Genomic DNA, 14,673 nt, shown 5'->3' with positions numbered 1-14,673 from the left:
TATCATCGGCAGGGTTCGTGGCTTCCCCCGGTTCAGAGCGGACACCACCTCAGTCCGTGTTGCTGGCCGCCCGCTCCCCCCCCCCCTCCCGCCCACGGTGCTGGCTCTGTCGCTGCCCCAGCGCAGCAATTCTTGCACCTTGGGAGCTTGTGTAGCTTCGACGCCGACGTAACTGCAGCCTGCCCTGCCCGTTTCAAGAGGAAGTGAGGAACTGAGCACGCGTCCCCTGACCTTTGTGGGCTCTGCTTGGGGGCAATGGGACAGGGTAAGGGGCAGGTTGGCGTAGTCCCGTAGTGTGCACCAGGGCGCAGCGTATTTCCAGACCCCAACAACCAATTTGCTGCGTCAAGGCAATATGGCATGGCTGGTATAACGCCCGAGTTACTGTGTGTACCGAGACATCGCTGACCTGCTTGCAGGCTGGTAGTATGCCAGGGGTGCTATAGTTTGCTGATGCGCGTTCTCACTCCTCAACGCTACAAGCAACAAAGCAAGCAGGCAAGCCCCACAGTCGGTGCTGAAACCCGAAACCCCAAGTTCACTTTGACCTAGTGGCCGTTAGGCGTCTCTCAGTTGCCTCCTACCGGCAGATCAAGGGTGGGTGGGCGGGAAGTATTCACTTCAGCCATAAAAGCAAGAACACGGCATAACAATTCTGTAAGATAGAAAGAGACAAACGGCAGATGCTGCTACCAGCAGCAGCTGCGCTACTTGGAGGCGCAATAGCGCCTCGTACGGCACTCCGTGCCAGCCATACCCACTTCTCTACAACGTCATGTTCGCTTGTGCGTGTTGCGTTTTTCAAGCACGTCAATAACCCACTTATCGTCGTGACGCTCATACTTCGCTCCGGAGAAGTCAATATTTTCTCACGCTCCGGGCGCCCAGCAAGGCGATAGCACCAGACACACACACCGCCACCCACACGCGTGAAGCAGAGGAGCAGCGCACCTGCACGCAGGCGACCAGCGTCCACGGCTCTGCCGTCCAGATTCTTGAAGGCTTACTTCACCACGGCTGACCACGGCTTCACTGAATGTCTGAATGCATTACATCCTCAGAAGGCAATACCGCAGCGCACCCAAACCCCAAGCACTTTGTCAGGAGCGCCAAATCCACTGCATGTAAACACCAACGCACCGTGGCTACAGCAGGTCCAGGACTCCTTTGCGGTAGCAACCGCCATACTACCTCTCTGGAGGTTCTGTGGGATCCGTACGTTGAGCTCGGAAGAATAGAACTCCAGCTGTAGCCCGCCAATGCTATACTGACTATCGCACAAAGTGCCAACGCGCCAAACACCGCACTACTTATCCATATGCATGAATATCATGCTCAGGGCGCCATGCCGTGTCAGCGTCACACAGCTTAATTAGTGGGCTCAGGCGTGGAGCCAGCAAGGCCCAGGAAGATAGCTAGGAATAGGTTCCAAGCGGCGCAGGAAACCTGCACAGCATCAAACCGGTATGCGAATTGGAACACGGTAGCGAGAAGGGGCGCCCAACAACAGTGGGACAGGCAGCTAACCACCACCAACGTGCCGCCCATGCGTAGAGTCAACCAGCCCCACCTGCCCGGCAGCAAGTGCACGGACGTATGGCAGGTGCAGCCAGTCTGACACGTAGATGTTGTCGTCCTTGAGGGACTGGGCCTACAAGGCGAGGGATGATACATATAACGGACTCATCCGAGAATGACGGAACTGGACCTGCAGAGACTTGCTCAACATACCTGGTTGATGCGAATCGTGGCACGATAGATCAGCAGGAATGTGTTCACCGCCAGGAACTGCATGGGCAGCGGACAGGGCATACATAGTCGTGAGCGACTTTTGAGACTGACACATAAGTTCAAACCACGTCACTGACCAACCCAGGGCAGGGTGCCCACCCTAATCCAGCCCGAGTCCGGCCTTGCCGCGGGGACTATGAACACAGGGAACCTACACAGTGTATACGCGTGAAACGTACATTGTTGAAAAGCGAGTCGCAGCGGCGGAGCTGACCAGCGAAGCCAACGGCGGCGATGGCCACCATGTACACGATCTGGGCAGCCACGATGTACCACTCAAGCTGTCACGGAACATGGGCAAGCCGCGAAGGGAGGAGTGAGCGTTGACCATACGTGCACATGAGAATTGCGGTACATGGGGCAATCTGAATGCGTTGCGTTCCATAACAAAGGACGTGTACGATATCGGCATAGGCTTGAGGCACCCTTCTTGCAAACCCAAGCTTGATGCGAGGGAGTTGCAGACTGTGAACGAGTTGCGTCCAAGTGTAATCGTGCATCTCACCATGACCTCGGCCTGCTTGATGAGCTTGCCATCAAGCTCAGTCGTTGCCTTGGCCACGCCGCCCTGAAGGGGGGAAAGTCAGGGGTAGGTCAGTCGGCGGGTCGTGGGGGCGAGTGTGGTACTGGCGTCTGCCAATAGGTTCCGTCACGCGGCCGCAATATATACGCACACGACACGACTATATCTGTATCCTGTTCATTCATCATACTGGCGCGCACTCTGCACGCTCACCAAGAACGCTCACCAAGAACACTCCCCACGGCGCCACCCCCAAGATGGCGATGACAGCTGTGGTGTAGCTGAGACCCTTATACTGCATATTCAAGCCCATCGTTGACTCAGGTGCTCCGAGTGCCGAGACCGCGAACGTAGAGCCTTGGTCAAACTTTCGAAACGCGTGCGCTTGTAAAGTTGTCGCTGCAAACTTGTATAGAGTAGTGGTTTTAATAAATGCAGAGGGGCGTGACCACCCCCTGATCCCGGAACACCTCGATCGCCTTGCTTCGCTGGCCTGCCGCCTGCTGCCGCGCCATTCGCCGTGGCGCGTCGCTCATCCGCAGGCGCACGCACTATATAGCCCATAGCATAATAGCGTGATTTCATATATTATTTCTTGAGCCAGGATACACCACTGAAAACACCAGCAGGTACTCGTTCGACAGTTCAAGTCAGCTCGACTTCCAGCCCCGAAGCTCGCAACCATGGTGAACGCTTTGGCTATCACGACCGGCGTCCTTGCTATAGTAGGCGTCGCCCCTTGGCTGATTTACTTGGTAAGCGATTTCGGAAACTTTTGGAAGTCGTGAGGAGTTCGCATTCAGTGCAGCAGGTAGCCTTCGTCGCGGTCGCCAATAGGGAAGGGAAGGAGGGTTCTGGGGAAGCTGCAGCGTGCCCGGTGCCCCAGTCAACATCAACGGTGTACCTGCCCGCCACCGGCGAACCCATTCCTGCTGTGGTCGCCGCTGCTGTCCCAGATCAGACATATACGACAAGTGTATTTTATAAGATTTTGTGAGCTTCGGCGCTGGCTGTGTGAGCGGGAAGAATTCTTGGCGTTTGCAGCACCTGCTGACCGTACTGACCGTCCGGCCCCCTCGCGCACACCTCCCCTTAACAGGGCGCGCTGGCCAAGATCACAGATGTCGTGACCAATGGGCAGTGGAGCCAAGCCCAAGAGCAAACCGTTATTATGCTGGAATGGTACACTGTCGCAGCACAGTTTGTCAACCTGGTCATCCTGGCCGTCTGCAGCTTCGTCCCCCACGCGATGAAGCGGACGCACAGCATGTTCAGGTAGGTGGTGGGGCTGTCGGGGAGTGGTAAGTGTTACACACCAGCGGATGCGGTCCTGCAGGGGCATGGAAACCTATTAACCGACATGTTCCCCTTGCAGCAACTGGTTTGCCGTCAACACCGCCCTCATCATCTACCGCACGACCCTGCGCATTGTCGACCTCAACCAAATCCGTGAGAGGGGATACGCATTGCGTCATGACGGTCTCGTGTAACCCAAAAAGCTTGTGCTATGTGTGATAGCAGGGGCAACAAGCAAGTTGTTCGTCAGTTGTTGACTGATGCCCCCGCCACCCCGCTCCTGCAGAGGACGGCGCAAACCCCGGCAACATCATTGACGAAGGTGCGCATGCGTCGCCCAGCTGTGTGCTCTCATGCTCTCATAGCCTGGCACTGCCCATAGCCTGGCACTGAACCCTCCCTTGTACACCCGCTGCCCTTCAGGACGATGCCGAGAAGTATGTGACGGCTGAAATTGTCGGCATGATTGTGACCAGCTTCTGGAACTTCCTCCTCTCCATCTTCTTCAGCATTGCCGGCACTGGCCACGTCCAACCCCAGGCCAAGAAGGAGGAGGACAAGCCGGCTCAGCCTGTGGCTGCCTAAGTCCATAACACGGGACAAACGCAGTGACTTTTAAACGCCGTGACTTCTGCTAGATAGGGACAGTCCATGCTGGTTCTCTAGTGGACAATACGTTTGCGCGGTGTCGTCACGTGAGCGCTGCGGGCATAGGCGAACCATGCTCTATTTCCCGTTTGTGTAAGGCCTAGCGGAGGTTAGGTGTGTTTGCGGACATGGATTGTTCGGTTTCAGCGACTACAACAAGCATCTTCGATAACAATGCAAAGTGTGCACAGTCCACGTGAGAGTATCGGCGATGTACTGTAATCGTGCTACTCGTACTACCGTATCAGGTGGTGCCACAACTGCGTTGAGAAGCTTGGCACGTGTGCCGGTTTGGGAACTAGCACTTCGCGCCCACTTTGCCGACTTGATATCCCCTAGTTCCTCGATTTCCTGTAGCAGGAACGCCGAATCCCGGTAAACGCACTTCCATGACTAGCCAGAGACTGCTTAAAGCCTTCCGTAGGGTTTGTGAGGGTTTACCCGTCACATCTCACGAGCCAGGGCTGCCTTGCTTATCTCAAGCTCGCAGCATGTAAGGTGCATGCGCAGCTGTGTGGAGCCGGCCAGCACGCATGTCAAGAGCAGCGCCAACCGTCGAGGCACGGAGCACTGTAATGCGCTCCGCCGCTCCCGCCCACCCATCCCCACCCACGTGGCCTCCGCCGCACCCCTACCTCCGCCACGTCGCGGTGCTCGAACCGCTTCGCCTCGGCGTCCACGTACAGCCGCCCCGCCACAATACGGTGCTGCACAACCCATAGGCAGTGTGGGCAGCCCAGGCGTTGCAGGCTTGCAGCGCTGCCACCGCATCGACGCCTTGCCAGTGCCAAAACCAGCGCTCGTATCTTCCTTCGTTCGGAACGAATTGCCCAAAAAGGCCTCTGGCGGACGATATATTTTTGATCATCTTGACTTGGAATTTCGGCCAAAACGCACGGGATCTTGGGGTTTTTTTCGGCAAACAGACGAAGACATTTTTGGGATTTCGGCCACTTTTGGCCAAGGACAGGGGTTCCAGCGGCAACTCCACGGCCGAAACCTGCGTGGCATATGGTAAGAAGGCTCAAAGGGCTGTATCTATGGGTGTTGACGGCGGGAGAGTGAGGTTGGGTCGGCGGGAAGCAGGGGAATTCGCAACTTGCGCTACTGACTGCCTACTCTCGTGCCGCCTGCAAGCCCACTCCGCCTTCCGCTCTGGTCTACGTACGCATTAGTTCCGCAACACTCGTCAATAACAGGGGAGGACTGGGCGTGTCGTGTCGGTGTCGACATCGTGCGGGTCGGGGGCGGAGCCCCCGGAAAAATTTTGGGGCAGCCTGTTTCGTCAACTTAACGAAGCCATTTTAAGGAATTCGGCCACTGACGCTGCCCCTGCCTTCGTAAGATACGAGCGCTGGCCAAAACGCTGGTGCATACGTAGCAAACTTTGACGGCAAAGCACGAGGCTCATAGCGCGGGCTCCACGATTCTTGAAGTGGCAAGGCGCCGTCACGCGGGTACCACTCCGGGGGTCAAGGGCGGGATCGCAAGGTCTATGCCCAGACTGTCGCCCCGACCATGAATTGACATCCCATTACGCATAATAAGGTCCCTGGATGGTGCTCGGGCATAATTTTGAGCGAGAGCTCAAGTCGAAATGCTGTATGTCGCGCTCGCCAGGACCCCGCCAACTTAGCCTGAAGCTATTTTGATTACATCTATACGAGAATTAATGTCGACGGCAATAGATTCAGGCCCCAAACAGCGCATATGCGAGATATGGGCTTCGGTCAATTTCGCGACTTGAGCCCCGATAAGCATAATTTGGACCTTTGCCGACCACTTCTGGCTGATGATGATGTTGGTTATGTACCTACAGAAAGGCGGTGTCTAATCCGTGCGGTAGGATTTGCCCCGGGGCAACGTCCAACGTGCGGGTTTGGCTGGGAAAACGCACCCCCCGGACGGCAGCCCAGTTTTCACCACGGGCAATAGCTCGTACAAGAAATCTAACTAGCCAGGCGGATAGAGCGCTATCGAATTGTGGGGGGTAGGTCGGGTCAGCATCCTTGTACGAGTTATTGCTCACAGTGAAAAGGCCCGCGGAAGAAGGGACTCCCCTAGACCCCATCCAGCCGCCTGGTGGTACCCGCGTGGGCGCCGTCGATGCAGCTGCGTGGCTGAACTAAGTGGCGTTGCACGAGATACCACCCAGTCCATCAGCTGTAACGACCATAGACTGAACCTTAATGTCTAGGATGTACGGTATCTCGCCAGTGCGGCGAGGCTAGACCAGAGCCCCCATCCGGCCGCCCCAAACCGCGATTTCGATTGCTCATGCCCGCAGCCCGGACCCGTCCATGCCTCACCCATCCACCAGCAAGCTGCTGTACAGTGTAATACACATATCATACGCGGTCGAGGTCACTAGATCAGGTGGTCTAAGTGGTAGACAATAACAACGGCCTTGGTGCAAAACTCATACACGCCACTTCCCATCCACTCCGATGCCAGACGCCGTGGGGCGAGCCATCTAGTCTCTACCCACTTGTTCACAGGGCTCACTACCTTTCTCCCATTCCCGCAAGCTGCAGAGCCCCCAGGGCGCATGTGCCCCCTAACTGCACGCCAGCGCAACCTACGCCTGAGGACCACCAGACCCTTAAGGCAGAGCGCTCCAGGCAATGACCTGTGCTACCGCGTGTGCATACCCTGCTTTGGCCTGGGTGGCAATCCAACGTCCAACAGTGTACAACCGCCGAGTACCACGTTGCCAACTACCAGTGAGGCACCCGTCCCTTACTTGTGTTTCTGCTTCTTGGGGCTCTTCTTCCCGGTCCCAAAGCGTGGCAGGCCATGGCGGAAAGCCGCATCTGCCTCGTAACCTGTACATCACGCGAATGTGCGGCAATCAAGGACGGATTACAACCGCGCGCACCAGACATCGGGCACCGAACTTCGCCTGTGCCCCTGCGCGCCGGCAACAAAGCAACCGGAATCGCGCTCGGCTACCGCGTGACCCCGTGGGCCAGCCCTAAGTGTGTCCGCAATGGACGCATGCCCAGCGTACCTTGTGGGTAGTGCGCCGGCGTATAACCTTGGGCGCCCGGAGGCGGCCCATACGGCGGGTACCCGGGCGGCGGCGCCCCGTAGGCTGGGTGCCCGGCTGCGAGAAATAGGAATGCAAGGCGTCAAGGTGACTATGTTTGTCAGCGGGTCACACGCCCCGTGTTGACATCATATATATCAAGGAAGCTCGTGCGCATGCGCGCTTGCAAAGCCGCATACGGTATGTAGTGTCGCGTGAAATCACACAAGTCGGAAGCAAGCGCGGTACCTGGAGGCTGCGCGTAGCCGACAGGGGCGCCGTATGCCGGCGGAGGCGCTCCGTAGGGTTGCTGCGGCGGAGCGCCGTAGGGCTGTTGCTGTGGCGGAGCGCCGTACGGCTGTTGCTGTGGCGGAGCGCCGTAGGGCTGTTGCTGTGGCGGAGCGCCGTACGGCTGTTGCTGTGGCGGAGTGCCGTACGGCTGTTGCTGCGGCGGAGCGCCGTACGGCTGTTGCTGTGGCGGAGCGCCGTAGGGCTGTTGCTGCGGCGGAGCGCCGTACGGCTGTTGCTGCGGTGGCGCGCAGTAGGGCTGTTGCTGTGGCGGCGCGCCATAGAGCGGCTGCGCAGCCGGATACCCTGCGACGTCGAGCATCGCACATAACTTGGCGGCGGAATTGCAAGGCTTCACCATACGCAGCACCACAACAGGCATGACTGGCTGAGCTAAGATGAACTCTGCGCCATGCACATGCCTCGGCGTGCAAACCGCTAATATCAATTATGACGCTCCGTGTGTGCGTCAAGGCACTGGCCCTCTGCCCCGCACCTACCTGGTGCTGAATAGGGGTATCCGTACGGCTGCTGCGGCGGGTAGCCTGGCGGCGGCGCGCCGTACCCAGCAGCTGGAGGCGGCGCGCCGTAGGGGGCCGGCGCCCCTGGTGGGCCCTCAGGTGGCGCTGCTCCGTACGCGTATGGCGCCGCATAGGGCGGCGGTGCTTGTGGCTGGCCCAGCGGCGGCTGCGCCACGCCGCGTAACGCTGACGCCATATCGTCTGTGGGCGCGGGTGCGGGCGCGGCGCCCCCACCGCCTGCTACGGCCTCGGCGAGCAGCTGCGGCTGCGGCGCGACCGCCCCGCCCGCTGCCGCAGGTGCGGTGCTGTGCTTTGGCGCATCGCCCACATGCAGCCCTGCAAGGTCAGGGTAACCGCCGGCAGGCGGTGGCGCCGAGGCGGCCGCGCGTGCCGCTGCTGACAGGTGCGCACGTGAAGCTGCCTGCTCACCCGCCGCGGCAGCCACAGCCACGGCCCCGGCGGCACCCGCAGCTGTGGCCGCTGTCCCCGCCCCAGGCCCCTGCTCCTGCGCCGCTGATGGCGCGGCCTCCACCACGTCCCTAGTTGCCCCTGCGACAGGTGCGCCCGGATAAGGCGGGTAGCCATTCCCGCCTGTGGATTGCTGCACGGGGTACCCCGGTGGCGGCTGCGCCTGCCCATACGCGGCCTGCTGCGGTTGCTCTGGCTGGGAGTATGCCTGCGGGGCGCCATAGGGGTAGCCTGCAGGCACGCCAGCAGCACCCGTCTGCTGCACGCCAGATGCCTGCGGGGGCGCCTGCTGAGCCGGTTGCTGCTGCTGGGGCGGCAGCGGCGTCTGCGCTGCCGCCGCATAGTATGGGTGCTGCACCTGCTGCTGTTGCTGTTGCAATTGCTCCTGTTTTTGTTGCTGCTGGGCCACTGGCATGACACCGTAGCCGGGTATGGCCCCCACAAGCGTTGCGCCCTGTTGTAGCGGCACAGCAGCCTGCTGCACCTGCAATTGCATCACATCAGGCCAGCTACAGACATCAGGCAGGCTAGGCAAGCAAGCAGGTCTCTTGTGTAATGTGCAGCCAAGTGCGAACAGCCTGCACGCCGGACCCCTCCTCCTACGCACCGGCGGTCCACCTGCCGCGGCAGTGAATTTGAGGGTCATGCTCACGAAGCCCTTTTCCTTCCCCGACGGCCGCAGCAGCGGCACCTGCAGCTTGTCAGTGCCGTGCGCGCGGGCCTGCACCATAGAACCACAGAGACACATGGTCCTCACGCGGCACAGGCTGGGCTGGGCATGACCTCCAAGTCTATGCTGGACCTGTTAGGCATGGCAACAGGCTTGCACATATACACACACTCCCCTAACGCGCAAGGCGTGCTCTTTAAGACACGCACATACAATGAACTGGTTGCGTCAAGCCCCTGAGAGCTACCCAGGCACCATACGTACCGCCGCAATGGACACCAAAGCCTTGCCAATGAGGTCGTCCTTGCCGGGGTCCTCGTCGTAAACCTGCACCGACCAGCGGGTCAAGCCCGGGTTACCATAGTGCCTGTCTGCAATCTTTTGGGGCCGTATGACCAGTCCGAGCGTCGTGGGCAAAAGCCTGCGCTCTGTTCTGCAAGTGCTTCTGGAGCCGGGTGCCATGAGTATTCGTGGGCTGGGCACTCATGATGACCCCGTGGGATGACCCACCGCTGCCAGGTGTACGAGAGCTACCAGAATCACAACTGCTACGCCCCACCGGTCTCAGTGCTTAACCCCTACCTCAGCCTCTCAGCCTCTATCCTGGCAATGCGGTTACTGGTGTCCGCACTACACAAACAGCTCGCGCCCTTGTCACTCCTGACGTACACATACCGTGAGGTTGAAGTTTGTCTCGGTGTTCACGTTGATGGTGAATGTCTCGTTCCACACAGGAGACGTGCCGCCATCTGCGTTACGGGCAGACGCACACAGGCATAGGTCTTGCAGCTCTGCAAGAGGGTCCCTTCGCGCAGCCATGCCGCTGCCGTTGCCGGTCCCGGCACTTGAATGCGGCTGAGCTCATGCGGTCATACTCATAACTTTGGTTTCCCTGCCATAAACTTACTCTTGTGCGTCTTCGTCTTGCACTTCTGGCCGCCCAGCTCGACCACGGCGTAGGGGTCCTGCTTGCCTGCAGCCGGACGCACAGTCGTGACACTTGAGCAGCGCGCTTGGCTCCCACGCTTGGCTCCCGCTGGCAGCAGCATTCTAAGCAGCAGCACTCTGTCGGCATCCAAGGCAGTGCGCGCGCCGGTCACGTGTAAACGGCGCCCAGAACTGCGAGCTGTCACTCACTAAAGAAGTCCATGTCCTTGAGGCCCTTGGCAAACTCGACTGCAGGCAATTATTAAAGCGCGCAGGCGGCCGCGCAGGGACGCCGTCACGGACGGTCCAGTAGCCTAGTTGTAGACGAGTCAACCTGAGTCGACGACCGGAGGGCGGGCAGTGTTCGTACCACCCTGCTCCCCCTTGTCAACTGCCGCATGTGGAGGCGCCCCGCCACTCTACCCGCGACAGGGGTGACCCGCGCTAACCAGATGCCCCTGTGCCGCAAGCTCCGTACCTGTGACCTCAAGAAGGCCCGCCCTCGTGGTCGCCATTAGCTCGCCGGTGCGCCGGTCACTCCTTGCGCTGCTTGACCGGCGCTTTGAAGCTGTTTCTGGTCTTCGTCACTGCCTCTGTCCTCGCAATTGTATCATGACTAGTCAACGGCGGGGCGCAAGCATATCGCGAACTGGTCCGGCTCACGACCGAATTAGAGAAGCCTTTGCGTGACGCCCTCTAGGCAGTAGATTGGCCCTATCAGCATTTTTAATACATGCCTTCGAGCAATGACTTGCTATGGCAGTTTGGCGCCGAATGAGGTGGCGGAATGGGGCAATTTGATGCACTCTAAAGTCCGCTTGTGTGCTTCCTAGAACACACTGCAGCTACCAAGAATACCAACGCTTACGTATTACCGCTCGTGTGCAGCTCTCGTCAACCCAAACAAGGCACTTCACCAGCAAAAATGGAGAGCTCAGCGCAGGCGCGCCTGGCGGTCCTGTCTCGCCAGTTCGCACCCGTAAGCATGGGATTGTTTTCTGGGCTGCAGGTGGCTGCAGGCACGCGGGGAGCCTCGTTCGGGTGGTTGCAGCCCGCCACGTCAGGTCCGCCTCGCCAAACCGCGCGCCGCTCTTCCTGCCGACGCTGTCTGCTGCTTGCAGGTAGCGGAGGGCATGCAGTCACTCTCGCTGCAGGTAGGTTGGCTCTTCATGGGTATTGTGCGAGCGAATCCCCACGCTGCGCCACCTCGGCATCCCGCGCCTGCAACACGATGTGCCGACCCCCTGCGCCGCAGACCTGCTCCGCTGGTGACTCTGCCGCCTACGAGCGTCGCAACACCGCCGATGACGACGTCGTCATTGTGGCCTCTCTGCGCACGCCGCTGACCAAGGTGCGCGCAGCCTCCGCCGCTGCCTGTCCGCTTGCAGTTGCCCTCAACTCCACGCGCGTCACCCTGGCGGTTGCGACCCTCCGTTGCCACGTGGATTCGCACCATCGCGACGGTGTACTGTGGCCACCGTCCTGGACTAATTAAGCCTTTACCGTGCTTTGCAGGCCAAGCGCGGCGGTCTGCGGGACACGGACGCGGCTGACCTGCTGTCCACTCTGTTCAAGGCGGTGCTGGAGCGCACCGGTGTGGAGCCGCAGGTGCGTGTGGGGAGCGGCTGGGGGGCAGGAACATGGCCGTGCGTGGGAGACGTTGCAGGTGGAGCAGAGATCCGAGAAGCTGACCTCCAGCTAGCGGTTGCAGGGCACAGCCGCACAATGACTAAGGAGCTGTTGTGGGCCGAGGTCACCCGTGCTCACAAGCGATCACGCAATGCCCCCCGTCTTGCGCTGTACAGGCGATTGGCGACATTGTGATTGGCTCGGTGCTGGGCCCCTCGTCCCAGCGCGCCAACGAGTGCCGCATCGCCTCGTTCTTTGCCGGCATCCCGGATGTGGTGCCCGTGCGCACCGTCAACAGGTGGGAACGGGGTGCAGGGGCGAGGGCTGCATGCTTGCAGCATGCTTGTGCCACTGCTCCGGCCTCTTTGCGCGGGGTTGGGAGGGGTTATTTGGCTGGCTGGCGGTGCAACTCATGTAAGGCAGCAACTGGCTGCTGGTCGTTGCAAGGGCACTAACATGCATAGCCACATGCCGCCGCCATCGCTACACCGCACAGGCAGTGCTCGTCAGGCCTGCAGGCCATCGCTGACGTGGCCGCCGCCATCAAGGCTGGCTTCTACACCGTGAGTGACCTGGGTGCTGGATGCGGGGACGTGAGTGCGGCGTGAAAGGGGGGCAGGAACGCGAAGACTAGCCGGAGGCGCGTGCCTGGCATACTCGCGGCGGTTGTTGAGGCCTGGCGCTGAGCTGGCGTGTGTTGTGTGTCGTTGCGCTGCTGCGACAGGTCGGCCTGGCGGGCGGTGTGGAGACCATGTCTTCCAACCCCATGGCCTGGGAGGGCGGCATCAACCCGCGCGTGGGCGACTTCCCCGGCGCCGCCAGCTGCATGCTGCCCATGGGCGTCACCAGCGAGAACGTGGCGGCCAAGTACGGCGTGGACCGCAAGACGCAGGTGCGCGGGGCCCGGCTGTGGCTGTGCGTGAGGTGTCCCGGTGTGACGTGGGCTGTGGTGGGCGGCGGTTTGCGCGGGATGGCCGAATTGTACTGCGCCAAGGACGCACGCTTGCGCACGTGTTCTGCTGTGGGCTTGTTTTTGAGGAGCCCCAGCTGACCTAGCTACTACTACTCCGTTGTCCTTACTCGCGCTCAGGACGAGTTCGCCGTGCGCTCGCACAAGAAGGCCGCCGCCGCGCGCGCCGCTGGCAAGTTCAAGGACGAGATTGTGCCGGTGGCCACCAAGCTGGTGGACCCCAAGACAGGCGCCGAGACCAAGATCACCATCAGCGAGGACGATGGCATCCGCGGCAGCACCACCATGGAGACGCTGGGCGCGCTCAAGGCTGTGTTCAAGAAGAACGGCACCACCACCGCCGGCAACTCGTCCCAGGTGGGGCGGAGGCTGAGGCGCAGGGTTGGGGCTGCGTGTTTGTTTGACTGGGCCGTCACAAGCCTGGAGGCTGCAGCTGCGCGCGAATCGCGCGCGCCAGATGTGTGCCCGCACCTGCTTCCTGTATACCTATGTGATCCTGGCGCCCTCTTGTTTCTTCCTACCTCCAATGGCACAGGTTACGGACGGCGCAGCGGTGGCGCTGATGATGACTCGCGCGGAGGCGACCCGCCGCGGCCTGCCCATTCTGGGCGTGTTCCGCGCCTTTGCGGCGGTTGGCGTGGACCCCGCCATCATGGGCGTGGGGCCGGCCGTGGCCATCCCGGCCGCCGTGGCGCGCGCCGGCCTGTCGCTGGACGACATTGACGTGTTCGAGATCAACGAGGCCTTCGCGTCGCAGGTGCGTAGGGGCTGGAGGCGGCAAGGCACGGCACGGCGCGCTCACGAGAGTGGCATTTAGCATGAAGACGTGCAGCACAGGAAAGAGTTGACCGCTCTTGCAGTTCTTAAACCTAGCTCTGCTGTCTTCCACCCTACTGTCTGATTCACTGTGCCCCACTGACAATCCGGCTGCGCCCGCGCTGTGCCTCAGGCCTTCTACTCGATCACCAAGCTAGGCCTGGATGAGGCCAAGGTGAACCCCAACGGCGGTGCCATTGCGCTTGGCCACCCCCTGGGCGCCACGGGCGCGCGCTGCACCGCCACGCTGCTGCACGAGATGCGCCGTCGCGGCCGCGCCGCGCGCTTCGGCGTCGTGTCGATGTGCATTGGCAGCGGCATGGGCGCGGCGGCGGTGTTCGAGGCGGGCGGCGAGACGGACGCGCTGGCCACGGCGCGCGCCGTGGCGGGCCCGCAGCAGCTGCTGAGCAAGGACGCGGTCGTGTAAGGCGTCCGCTCGGGCAATGGGGCGCGCAGTAGGCGTCGCGGGAGCAGGTTGCTGAGGTGCTGGGGCGCTGTACGAGGCGGCAGGCGTATCATCAGGCTTCGAGCTAGCGGCGGTGCGTTGGGCGTGCTGGATCCCTTGCGGCGGGCTGTCGGGCTACACCGAACGGGCGGACCTTGTGCGGCGCGTGGGTTCTTTTATGGTCGAGGTGTGTACCGTAGGCAGGTTTAGTGCACAAGTCATTTTGGTTCCAGTGAGTGGATTGTTCACAGGTTTTGCGGTAGTATTTTTGGCAAGATGGGTGCAGGGCCGTTGGTGCACCTTCAGGGGCACCAGACCCGCTAGCAGCCATACAATAAAACGACACTGCACATTCTTTGGCGGTTCGAGGGTGTGACCCGGCGTCGGGTGCAAGGAACATGGAGGCAGCAGTGAGGCAATGGCCTGATCCTGTGCTTTGCCGAATCCGGCATGCTAGCCAACATTTGGCAGGCAGCCAATATTCGCGTGCACACACGGATGCATGTGTCTCCGTGCGATGTGTCTCTTCGGCGTGTGGGGACGCCGCGTTGGCGAGAGCCACAGATGGCCTACCATGGGGGCATGTCGCACCCGTGGAGGGCACTGTAAGTGCATGCATGGATGCCCCACCTTCACGGCATGACGCCCCCGAT

The 14,673-nt window shown here is 60.8% G+C and overlaps 4 protein-coding genes across 4 annotated transcripts; 2 read left to right on the top strand and 2 right to left on the bottom strand.

Moving 5' to 3' along the window:
- Positions 1–437: 437 nt before the first annotated feature.
- CHLRE_17g723800v5 (uncharacterized protein) lies at positions 438–2,769 on the bottom strand. The gene is made up of 6 exons (XM_043072304.1): positions 2,541–2,769; positions 2,297–2,359; positions 1,971–2,072; positions 1,732–1,788; positions 1,571–1,651; positions 438–1,446 (listed from the first exon to the last, which is right to left on the bottom strand). The coding sequence occupies exons 1-6, from the start codon at positions 2,625–2,627 to the stop codon at positions 1,369–1,371; spliced, it is 468 nt and encodes a 155-aa protein (XP_042914763.1). The 5' UTR covers positions 2,628–2,769; the 3' UTR covers positions 438–1,368.
- A 110-nt stretch (positions 2,770–2,879) lies between these two features.
- Positions 2,880–4,846, top strand: CHLRE_17g723750v5 (uncharacterized protein). The gene is made up of 5 exons (XM_043072303.1): positions 2,880–3,069; positions 3,414–3,589; positions 3,690–3,763; positions 3,897–3,932; positions 4,034–4,846. Exons 1-5 carry the CDS (start codon positions 2,998–3,000, stop codon positions 4,060–4,062), a joined length of 387 nt encoding a protein of 128 aa, XP_042914762.1. The 5' UTR covers positions 2,880–2,997; the 3' UTR covers positions 4,063–4,846.
- Positions 4,847–5,557: 711 nt separating this feature from the next.
- CHLRE_17g723700v5 (uncharacterized protein) lies at positions 5,558–10,879 on the bottom strand. Its single transcript, XM_043072302.1, has 10 exons — positions 10,639–10,879; positions 10,371–10,409; positions 10,141–10,206; positions 9,909–9,982; positions 9,498–9,560; positions 9,171–9,284; positions 8,075–9,047; positions 7,536–7,880; positions 7,269–7,364; positions 5,558–7,083 (listed from the first exon to the last, which is right to left on the bottom strand). Exons 1-10 carry the CDS (start codon positions 10,673–10,675, stop codon positions 6,998–7,000), a joined length of 1,893 nt encoding a protein of 630 aa, XP_042914761.1. The 5' UTR covers positions 10,676–10,879; the 3' UTR covers positions 5,558–6,997.
- Positions 10,880–10,999: 120 nt separating this feature from the next.
- CHLRE_17g723650v5 (uncharacterized protein) lies at positions 11,000–14,641 on the top strand. The gene is made up of 10 exons (XM_001697173.2): positions 11,000–11,139; positions 11,282–11,314; positions 11,416–11,511; positions 11,676–11,768; positions 11,966–12,087; positions 12,286–12,352; positions 12,514–12,681; positions 12,880–13,116; positions 13,295–13,516; positions 13,709–14,641. Exons 1-10 carry the CDS (start codon positions 11,086–11,088, stop codon positions 14,000–14,002), a joined length of 1,386 nt encoding a protein of 461 aa, XP_001697225.1. The 5' UTR covers positions 11,000–11,085; the 3' UTR covers positions 14,003–14,641.
- Positions 14,642–14,673: the final 32 nt, after the last annotated feature.

Source organism: Chlamydomonas reinhardtii, chromosome 17 (assembly GCF_000002595.2).
Source record: "Chlamydomonas reinhardtii strain CC-503 cw92 mt+ chromosome 17, whole genome shotgun sequence".
Taxonomy (NCBI): Eukaryota; Viridiplantae; Chlorophyta; class Chlorophyceae; order Chlamydomonadales; family Chlamydomonadaceae; genus Chlamydomonas; species Chlamydomonas reinhardtii.
This window is presented reverse-complemented; position numbering and strand designations above follow the sequence as displayed.

What these genes read in the sequence shown, in the direction of transcription:
- CHLRE_17g723800v5 (XM_043072304.1), bottom strand. Translation starts at nt 2,627, where the DNA reads ATGGGCTTGAATATGCAGTATAAGGGTCTCAGCTACACCACAGCTGTC. An exon ending in TCAAGCAGGCCGAGGTCATG is followed by an intron (nt 2,073 to 2,296) that starts GTGAGATGCACG and finishes GTTCCGTGACAG; the next exon opens with CTTGAGTGGTACATCGTGGC. An exon ending in GCGACTCGCTTTTCAACAAT is followed by an intron (nt 1,789 to 1,970) that starts GTACGTTTCACG and finishes CTGCCCATGCAG; the next exon opens with TTCCTGGCGGTGAACACATT.
- CHLRE_17g723750v5 (XM_043072303.1), top strand. Translation starts at nt 2,998, where the DNA reads ATGGTGAACGCTTTGGCTATCACGACCGGCGTCCTTGCTATAGTAGGC. An exon ending in TGTCGACCTCAACCAAATCC is followed by an intron (nt 3,764 to 3,896) that starts GTGAGAGGGGAT and finishes CCGCTCCTGCAG; the next exon opens with AGGACGGCGCAAACCCCGGC. An exon ending in CGGCAACATCATTGACGAAG is followed by an intron (nt 3,933 to 4,033) that starts GTGCGCATGCGT and finishes GCTGCCCTTCAG; the next exon opens with GACGATGCCGAGAAGTATGT.
- CHLRE_17g723700v5 (XM_043072302.1), bottom strand. Translation starts at nt 10,675, where the DNA reads ATGGCGACCACGAGGGCGGGCCTTCTTGAGGTCACAG. An exon ending in CAAGGACATGGACTTCTTTA is followed by an intron (nt 10,207 to 10,370) that starts GTGAGTGACAGC and finishes GTCCGGCTGCAG; the next exon opens with GCAAGCAGGACCCCTACGCC. An exon ending in ATACCCCTATTCAGCACCAG is followed by an intron (nt 7,881 to 8,074) that starts GTAGGTGCGGGG and finishes TCGACGTCGCAG; the next exon opens with GGTATCCGGCTGCGCAGCCG.
- CHLRE_17g723650v5 (XM_001697173.2), top strand. Translation starts at nt 11,086, where the DNA reads ATGGAGAGCTCAGCGCAGGCGCGCCTGGCGGTCCTGTCTCGCCAGTTC. An exon ending in GCACCGGTGTGGAGCCGCAG is followed by an intron (nt 11,769 to 11,965) that starts GTGCGTGTGGGG and finishes TGCGCTGTACAG; the next exon opens with GCGATTGGCGACATTGTGAT. An exon ending in CCCGTGCGCACCGTCAACAG is followed by an intron (nt 12,088 to 12,285) that starts GTGGGAACGGGG and finishes TACACCGCACAG; the next exon opens with GCAGTGCTCGTCAGGCCTGC.